Genomic DNA, 12,751 nt, shown 5'->3' with positions numbered 1-12,751 from the left:
TCCAATCATCAAATCTCCTGTCCCTCCCTTTCCCAAATGCATGTCGCCATGTCGACTTCGCCTTTTCAAGATGCGAATAGCGTCATCCCGGGAAGTCTGGACCAGCCATTTGGTGTCCCAATCCATCCAAACTCTGCTGTGTTGGCTAACATCTGTGCCATGATCGTTGGAACACAGCTGGACCACCAACTTCTGCCCTAATGCACAAACTTCTGTACGTTGATGTCAGGACGCAGGCACGGTCCCTTTGGAATGCAGGTACTCCGTACTAGTTCTTGTTCTGCTCCAACACGAACGGACATTCGAGGGAAATCCCTGTCTGCCACCCCGAGTTCTGAAGCGAGCAAGAATTGGGTTGTATTTCGACCTGATAGTCTTCACCAATGTGGCGAGCTGATGCGAACTGGGGTTGAGATGGATGCATGAACCTGCATCTTGAGGTCACACTCGTCTCGGTCATAATAGAACGTTTCATGTTTTCAAGAATCAATATCGCACCATCAACCCGCATGATCAAGGCCTTGTGATCAATACGAAGTACTGGGTGCGAAGCTTCAAACAACTTGCATACTGTTCCGAATACACTAGACATCAACTGCCATAAGGCTGGCACCATCAGGTAAGTGCCATGGAAGCACCAGAGCTGGTAAGGACCAAGGGTTGATGTCTGGACAAGCTGTGGCTGTCTACCCCACCAGCATGTCTAAGATGCTTTAATTAGGGTGTCCTTCTCTACCATCACCACAGGGCTGTCTGGAACACCAGCTGGAAACCCAGCCTTGTGAGCATCGATCAAGAAATGAATGATGTCTCTACTCAGACAATCATCGACCCAATACGCCCGTTTGTCAATTACCCTGACCGTCTACAGTGGGCTTCCAACCCACGCCTGAAAAGGTGCACGTGTTCGACTGATCTCCTTGACGGCTAGGTTATTATCGGTGCACAACCCTCTCCGATATAACTCATACTTCTACCCTGCCGAACTCGTTTGCGTGTGCCCCATATGGTTCTTGATTCTGTCCGTTCATACTATGAATGATTACGAACAGTCGGCCCCTCTCGAGGATTTCAGCCGCTTGGACATTGCGCCTTCTTTGTCGACCAAGGAGTGCTTTTGTTTGCAAGTCTCTGTTTGTTCCGTGAGCAATGGTCATCGTTTAAGGCCAAGATCTTTCACTTGCTAACATCGACTTTGCGTGTGGGCTGCAGCCAATCCAAGATGCAAGTCTGCGCAGATTTGGCTACACCACCTGGTTGCCAATGCCATTCCTCCCCCCGCTCTGCAATTGGCTTGGCCAGTTGGTCGAACGCCATGCATACCAGCCGCGCCTGCTGCCAGTCTTCGAGCGCCTGATGATTAAGGCCAACCAATTGATGGCGGGGGCACACGATGGGGAGCAAGATTTCCAGCGCCAAGGGGAACCCTTGATGTCCAGGCGACGCCACTGAGAGATTCGAGCGGCGAAGCTACAATGGTAGACATGTAAGGCCCAAGGTCATGAATGATACTTCGAGATATTTGTTACTGTCTGTTCTGTCGATGGTTTGTTAGTAGGCATCTATTACAAGCAGAAAGTGAGACGGTATGACATACTCCACCCATTGGTATTCTGTCCAAGAGTCCGGAGACGATCATTACTCGTTGGAAAGTATCCCGTTTTCAACAGAGCACAGTTGTTGATCTTCCTGGGAACTGAGAGGGGAACCATTTTGATCGTTGTTCTCACTTTGGGTCGCTGTGAGTCAGAGTGTACCCTCGAAATCAGCGCATTCAATACTAAGATCTCCATCCTTGTCGACAAGCTCCTCAAGGGAGTCATGGCATTTGTCTTCATTTATGAGATCCCAGCTATCCTGCTGAAGGATCATTGAATGCAGGCGTAGGTCACTGTGTAATCGAAAATAATTGACGTCGGTTCTCACGTCGTCTAGCCTGATATGGCTCTTATGTTTCTTCATGCCGTATTCAGTCGATCGATTCCCCACCACAGCATTCTTGCACATGGGAAGTGTACATTGAAGGAATTTTGGGACCCGGTGTTTTGATCATCTGCATGCTCCAAAGTATCCTTCGTGGTATCGTGCGAATCGAGCTTGACGTGGGCAGAGAAACGGGTGAGTATGAATATGCATATGGTCTTGGGCTCCTCTTTCGCTCTTGAAGGCAGACAGTACCTTGAAAACTGGCCCAGTCACTTCACACGCTTTATATTCCTTTTTTGGACAGTGAAGTGCCCACGAGCAAGCATCAAGCATACTGCTCAGCGAATTTCCCCACGATCACGCTCAGGATCTTTCCCTTACAACTTTCCTCATCACACTCGCTAATCCTTTCCATCAACACTGCCTCGACTCCTGTGGATCCCACCTAGCTACCTCTAATGATTGCCCAAGTCCAATTCCGGGGCCTCTGGAGGGTAAGGCACACTCACCAACCACCCCAGGAGGCGTAGGAATCAACCAAGAGGGAGGCAGACAAGAGCATAGTAAAGTGGGTCTGGCGGCCAACAGGTTAGAGAAGTCGTTTGGCACGGAACGATTTATGACGGAAAAAGTATTCCCCGATGTACCGCCCCGGCTGCTGTGGAGAAAATGAGCGCCAAGGCCCAAACGCCATAACATCGGCACCATAAATTCGGCTCTGGCTCCCGACAAATGCAGCGAAGTCGACAACCCTTCGACTCACACTTCTACAGTAAACCCAGGCGGCAATTTCTTTTTTTGACCGCGGCCCTAACACAACTGGGCCCGGGCACCATATCTCAACGTCACTCTGTTCGATCTCACTACTTCGTAAGGAGACTGGCGACGTCTCCAAGTCTGATCAGTCGTCTTAATTATCGCAAAACGAGGTGGAGGTCAGTGAATTGAGCTTCCTCTGCTTATCGCTTTGTGAGATCTGACTGTGTCTGAGGTTATAGGTGGGCCCTAAAAACGTGCATTCGTGCCCTTATTTTGGAGCTCCTCCGGCGCGGTCTCCAGTGCAGGAGAATGCATCAGATACAGAAGTTGCGATATGTCTCTAGGCACACGCGGTCCCGCTATCTGAGCACGACAGCCCTTTATCGAGCCGAAGCCTTCCACGCGCAGCTTGAGGACCCTTCAACATCGGCTTTGTTCGCTTCCCTCAAAAGACAATCGCAGACTCCGCAGACCTTGACGGAAAAAATTGTACAACGTTATGCCGTCGGTCTACCAGAAGGAAAGCTCGTGAGGGCTGGCGACTATGTCAGTCTTGCACCACACTATTGTATGACACATGATAATTCGCGGCCGGTCGCCAGCAAATTTATGTCTATGGGAGCCTCGAAGATTTATGATAACAGGCAGATTGTTATGACCTTGGATCACGATATCCAGAACAAAGACGAGTCGAATCTTAAAAAATACCAACAAATAGAGGAGTTTGCGAAGAAGCACGGCATTGACTTCTACCCAGCAGGGCGCGGAATCGGTCATCAAATCATGGTTGAAGAAGGATATGCATGGCCGGGCACACTTGTTGTGGCTTCGGACAGCCATACAAATACTTATGGTGGTGTTAACTGTCTCGGCACCCCTATCGTGCGTTCAGATGCCGCGAGTGTGTTTGCCACAGGTCGCACGTGGTGGCAGATCCCGCCCATTGCGCGGGTGACTTTTACCGGGACGCTGCCGGTTGGCGTCACGGGTAAGGACGTAATTGTCGCATTGTGCGGGCTATTTGACAAAGATGAGGTGCTTAACCACGCCATCGAGTTCACCGGTTCAGAGGAGACCATGGCCAGTTTGCTCGTGGACAGCCGGCTGACTATCGCCAACATGACGACCGAATGGGGAGCGCTCGCCGGTCTGTTCCCGATCGACCAGACGCTGGAGCGCTGGCTGCGGTACAAGGCTACGGAGGCGGCAATGCTGGATACTCGAACGACCCGACAACGCATCACCCACGAGAAGGTGGACGAGCTGCTCGCGACCCGCCTCACTGCCGATCGCGACGCTGTGTACGCCAAGCAGCTCTATCTCAATCTCTCCACACTCTCGCCTTACGTCTCCGGGCCCAACTCTGTCAAGGTCGTAACGCCTTTAAACGAGCTCGCGCCGCAGACCATCAAAATCAATCGCGCATATCTCGTCTCTTGCACCAACTCGCGCGCGTCAGATCTCGCCGCCGCCGCCAAAGTCTTCAAAGACGCCGCCAAGGCGAACTCCGGTGTCATCCCAAAGATCGCTGATGGCGTGCAGTTCTATATCGCCGCGGCATCCGCTCCGGAGCAGGAAGCCGCTGAAGACGCGGGCGATTGGCAAGCCATGCTGGACGCCGGTGCGCAGCCGCTGCCTGCCGGATGCGGGCCGTGCATTGGGCTCGGCACTGGCCTGCTAGAACCGGGCGAAGTCGGGATTAGCGCCAGTAACCGCAACTTCAAAGGGCGAATGGGCTCGCGGGACGCGCAGGCGTACCTCGCGAGTCCCGAGGTTGTGGCCGCCAGCGCCCTAAGCGGCATCATCTCCGGCCCTGGCGCGTACCAGGTGCCGGCAGACTGGTCTGGCGTGGAACACGGGTTCGGCACGGGGATGCCTCAAACCACCGAGCACCAGCTCGACCACCTATTGCAGCAGATGGAATCACTGATTGAGCGGGCTGATTCGGCCGGAGCTCCGTCGGAGGCGACCGTCGAAATCCTGCCGGGCTTCCCCGAGCGGATCAGCGGCGAGATTGTATTCTGCGACGCCGACAACATCAATACTGATGGGATCTACCCCGGTTCGCTCACGTACCAGGACGATGTTTCCAAGGAGGACATGGCGCGGGCGTGCATGCAAAACTACGATCCTGAGTTCAACAACATCGCCAAACCCAACGACATTTTGGTTGCAGGTCGGAGCTTCGGCGTCGGCTCGTCGAGAGAACAGGCGGCAACCGCGATTCTCGCCAAGCAGATCCCCCTCGTCGTCGCCAGCAGCTTCAGCAATATCTTCTCGCGCAACAGTATCAACAACGCGCTCATAGGGTTGGAAGTGCCGCGCCTTGTCGAGCGCCTGCGGTCTCATTTCTCCTCCGAGTCTGCCTCTACCTCTACCTCCTCTTCCTCGTCGTCTAATCCCATAGTCTCTGAACCCACCACAAACGAAGGGTCGCTCACCACCGCACCTCCGACCCCTGTCGCACTCCACCAGAGGCAGCTGACGCGCCGTACCGGCTGGACACTGACGTGGGATGTGGCGCGCAGCGTCGTGGAAGTTCAGGAAGGGCCGGGCGGCCCGGTGTGGACGGAGCGTGTGGGCGAGCTCCCGGCGAACGTGCAGGCGATTATTGCTGCTGGTGGACTTGAGGGGTGGGTGAAGAATGAGTTGCGGAAGACGGAAGGCCAATAGAGGTTGGAAGTGCGAGTCAAGTTGGCTCACGCGGCCAAGGTGGTGACATACATATCCAGTGTGAAATCCAGCTTAGACAACTGAGGCAGGATTGTGAAAGCGGGGTCACGTGAGACGTGCCCTGACTCCGCGTCTTGTACCCCTATCTTACGAGTACAGACATATGAGCTCGAGCGGCCAGGCGGTGACTCCAGGTCTCGGCAAGGTTTTGTATATAATTTTGTATGAGTGCTCCCTTTACAGCCATGGTGGACATTTCCTCTTCCATGGTAGCAAGTCTACACTAGATCCTCCAGGTATGGAGACCTCAGCATCTACATCCTATAGACAAAGTTGCGAGTCCATGTTGTAGACTCCGTGGCTAGGCACAACTTGGACAAAATCGCAGGGTATTTGGAGCTATTTTCGTGGCTTCTGGACTGCCAGGGTTTCAGTCATCGCCTGGACTGCTCATGAGATACTACTCGTAGCCCTTCGAAGCCTCCCAGGCCTTGACCATATAAGACTTCCAAGCAATCCAAGCAGTCCAAGCAGTCCAAGCAGTATACACAATCTGAGGTCTAAACCTAATATGAATATTGGAAAAAATTCGGCTCCACCCCTAAAGATGTTTGTTGATGCCGTGGATGTTTGATGTTCTTGCCAGACTGCCAGCTTCATTGCGTTCGACGAGGGGACTAGTGGCAAGGCGAAGGTAGGTGATGCCCCAAGGATCGGCCATCAAGTCGGCCTGGGAATTATAAGAAGCCCATTTAAGACAAGATGAGGAGCCTATTTGAGACGAAGAGCCAATTTAGTCGAACTTTAACTAGGGTTTCCACGCAATCGTATAAATATACCGATAGAAGTACATAACGACTTCAACAATTCACAGCAACTTGTGTCGGTACCGCCGAATGGTGGACCTGTTATCTGCGCTTGTCTTCCTGCAGCCTCATAACCGATTGACCCACAACGCCCATGACTTACTGGACATGCGTTTTGTGTATTTCAGATCACCACCAGCTCAGACTATCTCAGTGTCGCTTTCAGATGGTGGCCTGGGTCGCTTGCGAGGCCCCCAGCGTCTCTCTTTTGCATATCTGTTATAATCTAGAGCCTGTTGCTGCAACTCCGTGATGTCTGCGTAGACTTTGTCCAAATTCGGATACTCACTGACGTCTTTGTACTACTGCTCTTGAGGAAGGTCACCGCCGGTGTTGGTGCTCAAGGAATCATTCCACCGGCGCGGCTTGCTTGAAATACGGTCCGCACTGCTTTAATCCTGCTCTTCGACCCGGGTCCATTTAACTGGGCTGCCTACTGCCAAAGTGTCTGAAACCCATCTAAGAAATCTTGGATTTTGGATCTCCTGCCAGGAGTGACAACACAAGATTGGTTCCAAGGTTTCTATCAAGGAGTCATGTACCTTCCGCTCTCGAGCTACTCCTCTCCAGAAAAGAAGTTCTGTGGCCATCAGCCTGTACAAAAGGAATATCTTATGGTCGTAGCGAATTGCGATAGAGCCGGTATCAAGCCATGGCCTAATGTTTCTGGTGAGAACATGGTTGCCAGAACTATCGTGATCCCTAGGTGAACCCTGCCTGCTCATGACATCTGAGCTCAGATGTCTCTGCCACTTGGCAAATCCAGAAACCCTGGTGTGAATTCCATAGGTTTTGCCAATGTTCCAAGTTACTCTGGAGCTTTTGGGGATGGATCGGATGTTGCCAGTTCCGTTGTGCCGTTGCTGGGTCGTATGATACACATCGAAATGGTCGAAAGTATCCTTCATCGCTGCTGCCACGCTTGGCTGGTCCAAGGTTTCTCCCGGACTTGCCACAAAACAGATACAATTATTAGCCAAGTTTGACCGCTGCGTACCAAAAGGTGGACCATGGCCACACTTGAGAAACAGTCCCACTCTGAGAAACTTGCAAGCGTTCGTCCAGCTCGTTATCCAGGTAGTCGGAGAAATGACGAAGTTCTTTGGCCACAGCCTCAGTCCGAATCTGCACATGGCGACTGCTGACGCGAAGAAAAGGTTCCGCAGGTTCCAACACACCCTTCCTCAAGTATTTGTAAACAGAATAAACGATATGATGAAGTGTTCCATCGTCCACTTCCATGGCCAGATTGGTGCCATTGAATAAGAAAAACAGCGGCAAATACCGTCGAAGAACCCGTTTAATAGCTGCAAGCAAGGTTCGTTGAGGTGTAGCGGCTTCTAAACTAGAGGCTCTGCGTGTAATAAGAACTTTATCCACGGGCTCTGCGATCGGCTTCTGAGCCCTTCCTCTGCCGGGTTGTAATTTTGAGCCAGCGACAACAGAATCAAAAGCATCTTCTGCAGCGGCCATGACGTCTCGTTCTCTTTGCTGCACCCAATCCACGCTCATACAGGTCGCCAATGTGAAAGGTGTGAAGCATCTGGCATCGCTGAGACCAATCGTTAGCGAAAGTCTTGCAGTCCCCGCCCATTGTTCTTAAGTGCGTCCAAGGTCTCAATATTCGTAGCGAAGACAGGCATCGAAATTTGTTCCCGCTTGTCTAGTCCTCTGTGAAGCAATGTGTGATGTTGCATCCGAGGCAATTAGGATGCTCCGGGGATGACGGGCCCGCATTGCTATAGAAAAGCCTAGAGAGCTCCGTCCTCGCATTGTTCGCCAACATCAATTCCTACCATATGAGGAGCTTCAGTGTAGGACACTCGATTGCGTTCTTCAATGACAACTAGAAGGAAACTATCGGGCTATCAAGCAATAAGATATTGGGTGGTTCCGAGAATCCGCATATCAGATCCGTTTGGTGGTTTTTCCCTCGGGAACGATGCCCGAATCTTCGCTCATTGCTATTATGGGACGTTCAGGAAGGGGAGCGAGGACCCTTTGATCTGGCACACGACGGAGCATTTGAGGGAACATCGAGAGAGCACGGTATAGAGTATAGCCTGGAGCCGAGCAGAGCACGGAGCAGGCACGACCAAGCTGCCAAGGTATGTAAAGATAACTTGGGCCTCCTGTACGATACCTATGGGTCATCGAGCAATGGAATACTCTGACAGACACCTTGTAGCCTTCGAATGAAGACAAGTCCTCCGTTGAAATCACAGCTCAGCCATGCTAAGTCCCACTTTCAGCCCCCATTCTCATTAGACGCTCATGCCTTGGGTGTCGGTATCTTCTGCTACACGCGACCGCCCGGCCACTTCAGCATAGCCCTGTTGGGCTGATTCGAGGCTTTGGCCACTTGGTTTCAATAAGAGGTCACAGTCTCTGTCGGCCCAGTCTGGGTCTCGTTGACTTTGAGCCTAGGCAGAGAGGGGCAATTTATTGATGGAGTCCCGCAAGGCTCATATGACGCTTGCGGCCTCCGGGTGAATTTTTCCTCTTTAAACCTCATTAGTAGCCAATGGAACTAGTTCAAGCCCTTTGGAGAGCCGCCCAGGAGGAGACCGTGCTGCAAAGCATTGTAACGCTCTTAATCTTCTGGTTCCAGGTGGAGGCTGACCATAAACGGGCCTTGGGGCGGCCAGCTAAAGTCTACAAATCATTGGCTGAAACCAACCGCCGATTTGGTCGTCCTCAGCACAGCCAGCAAACTGCTATGGTTTGGAGGAAGCAACTGGATGTCCATCTTCCTCGAGATGGATGTCAGCCTAGGTTGATCAAGGCTCAGTCCCTCTTCAACTCATCAACTCGGTCACAACCGTAGAGGATATATAAACTTGGACACATACAACACCGATGACATTTTTTGTTCCACTCTCTAACCAGCTCTTAAGACCTGCTTATCGATAACCTTGCTTAATAGGCCTGGGTATATCTTAACGACCCATCTAGTAAGCCGCTTCCCAGAGACAGTGGTCCTTGTAACATTAGCTCCATTCTAACAGATATAAAGCAGAGATAAAGCATATCTCTACATCTATTGCTGGAACTACCCAGCGACAGACATCAACGCAACCACGAGCAATGACTTTGAGTTGGATTGTAACCTTTCTCACTACATTGGGAGCCTGTGTACCTTTGGTCAGCTTCTACCTCGATCGGCGGCGTCTAAAATCAGAACCGATTTCAGCGGTTCCAGGTATGCGATCCATCGCATATGCACAAGCAAGAGCTATCAATAATGTGGATTTTAACCCACTCATCGACATGCTCAGCGGGCTAGACGGTACTCTTGAGACGGCTATGGCCCTGCTGGGAAAATATCACGCAGCTGGCCTAATTGCTAAAGCCCTTTCGACAACGTTTACCTTGTTTATGGGCAGAGAAGCCATTAAAGAGCTCAGAAAGATCTCTTCTCACCTTGAAACTATAGCTAGAACAATGACGGCAAACTCTAGCTTTGGCGATTTCTTCCCTCAACATGTGTTTGAGTTTATTAATGCAGAGATTTCTCGTTATCAATCCGAGAATGAAGATAAAACACTCCATTTATTCTTCGTCTACAACCCGGGGACAGAGTGGTATCCTAAGTTCGATGCGCTTAGGAAAGCAAATCCTTTGCCCCCAGCATTCTCTGGTTGCTACCACAATCTCGAACTATTATGTGGCATTCTGCAGTACGTTGTACGACCAGCTGTTGGCCCAGACGCAATCTTCCATGTCTTAATACCTTCAAACGTGCCAATCTTCTTTTATGAACCTCTAGTGTTCCCTTCAGCTATTGGGAAGCTCCACATCACCGGAGAGTTGGAAGCAGTCAATAATGGGTGCCCTTACATTTGGATGCACATACGCGGCGCCCAAAAGCACCTGACTCTTGACAATGTCGCAAACATAAGGGAGCCCGAGACCTGGCAAAACGCTGCGGCGGCGGCGGCGGGCATGGGAGCCTGGGCGATTACCGGAGGCAGCGCGTTGCTTTCTACTGTGGCTTTGGCCCCATTCATTGGCCCAGCAGCTGTCATTTGGTTTTTGGCTGCAGGAGCTGGTGGCATATATGGCTCAGCGGCCATCGCAGAGTCGGTTATGCAATTAGACGCCTGGAAGATCCCGCCAAGAGTCCTAGGATCAACTTTCAGTGATGAGCACCAGTGATGTCAAAAACCGAAAATGGATTAAAGGGGTTCTGCTATTAGAATAGTATTGGATCGACCGCTAGGCGAACAGGTGTTATATTACACGCAATAGGCACAGGATAGGCACAGGATAGGCACAGGATAGGCCCGTAGCAGCACAAGCTCTAGTGCGGGCGCCAGGACCGGCAGAACGCTCTCTTTACACCGCTTAGATATCTATACAATGGGTGCAACTGGCATAGACAGCTGCACGGGAACAGAGAGTTTCATTCTATCGACTTACCAATAGCGACTTACCGGCACTAGCGATTATCTAACCCCTATAAATACACCTTGCGAGTGGCCCTTTGCTGTCCTTGTCACTATCGAGAGCCATTCGCTATTTGAGTAGGCGCAAATTGCAATTGAATTGTATGCGAATCTCTGTCCTTCCGCATTCAGGCCTGCTACAACACTCTTTATAAAGACTATTGAATACCCCTCTGTCTTACCGGCCCCTATCGCTATCTCCACTACCTGTTGCTGTATTGCCACCTCCTGCCTAGTATCGAAGCGAGTCCTGCTATCCGATATCGCTGTGGCAAGCATATCCTAGATAATCAGGCCGACAGCCTTACCACCTCATAAAGCTCGTAACTGGGGACATACCCTGCTCTCTTAGTACACCTGATAATCCGACAGATCAAGAGCCCGTTTAGGATGAGGAGCCAGACTGAGATGAGGAATCAGATTAGGATAACACTAAAAGACATCCAAACCATCATATATATCTCTCCGCACCTGAGGAATGGCTACGTGGATGATTGGTTTTTGCTCCAAGTTCTTGTAGTAAATTCTAATACTGGAGCATGGCTGAATGTGCCAAGGATTTGCTGATATGCTGGCTCTTCTCACGGAGGCCGATCCGGTCGGCAAGAAGTGCACTAAACCCATTGACTTGACCTGTCTTGCGCTTTCGCCAATATCATGCCGATGTGTTTAAATCAATCTGGTTTCATCTAGGGAAATACACAGATACCCGTGATGAGCGGTATCTACCGCAAAGCAAGAGAGGTGGTCGGCTCTATTGGTGCGCCTCAACACACCAATCCGGTTGAAGCATTTCAAGCCATGTTCCCCCAGAACAATACAGCCCTCTACTCATTCAACGCCCGGAGGATCCCGAAGAAGAGAATCCCCGACCAGACCCTGACGGAAGAGAGGTCACAAATATAGCAGCAGAACCAACGCTCCCACCCTCCCCGCCTCTTATCACCACAAGTTACAACCCTACCATAGCTCTCCGCCCTCGACTCCTTCGAGATCAAAGCCCCGGCGCGTGCTAGACGGACGCGCGCTGGTCGGCACAGATGGCGGGCTGCTCGGTGCGGTGCCCAACGAGGCCGAAGGCCGCGATCTTATCGTCTGCATCGCCGGTGCGAACGTCTCGGGTTGTATTGATGCCTGCGACCGTGCGCAAGACTGGTGGCGAGGGCGGGGATGGGGATCAGGAAGAGACTGAGTATCTGCTCGTCGGTGCCTGTTATATCCACGGCTTGATGGACGGCGTGATTCCGAGTTCCATGCACACGGCGGAGTTCGTCTTACAGTGAGTGAGCACCTAAAAAAAGTGAGAGGGAATATGTGCCTGCGTCAGTACCGAATCATGAAGATGAGGCGCGTATTCAGTCAGTGGAAGGGGGCATAAAGAACGGGCACAGTTGCTTTCTCTTTCCACGCTTTCAAGGCAGGGCAGATGTCGTTTCACGAGTCGCGAGTTATGAGGCACAATTCGAGGATTATGAATTAATTCGTTGAGAAATATTATTAACAAGCGATTGCCTGTCTATGTATCCAAAGGGCTGTGAAGCCTTTTCCACAAGCCCTGGATATTTCATTTCCATTCTATGAGACCTTGTACTATTATCCAGACCTACGGATTATGCTATATATGCCGTGCCATCCAAATTTTCGCTCGTAGTTTCCGTTGTCCCATGCATCGTACTGTCGTTCGGTCGTCATTCCGTGGGTATTCGCCTATCAATTATTTTTTCGATGGTTCGTTTTTCGTGTTCCTTGTCGTTTTCGTTTTCGGGTTCGATGCTTTCGTTCGTCTCGGTACAACGAGGAGTATTGTGTTCCTCTCTCTGGTTCCCCATCATTTTATTTTCCGTCGTGATCATTCATTCATGATCCATGTAGATTTCCGTCTGGCGGTGCTGTTTGTCCCCAGGATCCGATGGGATCCTCTCCTCGTTTTGCAGAACTATGCTAGATAGATATGATGGTACAAATACAATATTCCCCCCTCCCTGTGATATGGTTTTCCCTACCCCCATAACCAATGCCAGTACAAAAAGGGACAAGCGAGAAAATCAGATCTGTCGTCGATGATAAGATGAACTCTCC

At 51.1% G+C, this 12,751-nt stretch overlaps 2 protein-coding genes across 2 annotated transcripts; both read left to right on the top strand.

Moving 5' to 3' along the window:
* Positions 1-2,994: 2,994 nt before the first annotated feature.
* A1O9_10924 (homoaconitase, mitochondrial) lies at positions 2,995-5,358 on the top strand (the record flags this gene model as incomplete). Its single annotated transcript, XM_013400152.1, has 1 exon — positions 2,995-5,358. The coding sequence occupies one exon, from the start codon at positions 2,995-2,997 to the stop codon at positions 5,356-5,358; it is 2,364 nt and encodes a 787-aa protein (XP_013255606.1).
* Positions 5,359-8,748: 3,390 nt separating this feature from the next.
* Positions 8,749-10,382, top strand: A1O9_10923 (uncharacterized protein; the record flags this gene model as incomplete). Its single annotated transcript, XM_013400151.1, has 2 exons — positions 8,749-8,989; positions 9,241-10,382. The coding sequence occupies 2 exons, from the start codon at positions 8,749-8,751 to the stop codon at positions 10,380-10,382; spliced, it is 1,383 nt and encodes a 460-aa protein (XP_013255605.1).
* Between the last annotated feature and the right edge of the window lie 2,369 nt (positions 10,383-12,751).

Source organism: Exophiala aquamarina, assembly GCF_000709125.1.
Source record: "Exophiala aquamarina CBS 119918 chromosome Unknown aczIA-supercont1.15, whole genome shotgun sequence".
Lineage (NCBI taxonomy): Eukaryota > Fungi > Ascomycota > Eurotiomycetes > Chaetothyriales > Herpotrichiellaceae > Exophiala > Exophiala aquamarina.
The sequence above is the reverse complement of the archived record's forward strand: the minus strand, read 5'-3'. Positions and strand labels throughout refer to the sequence as shown.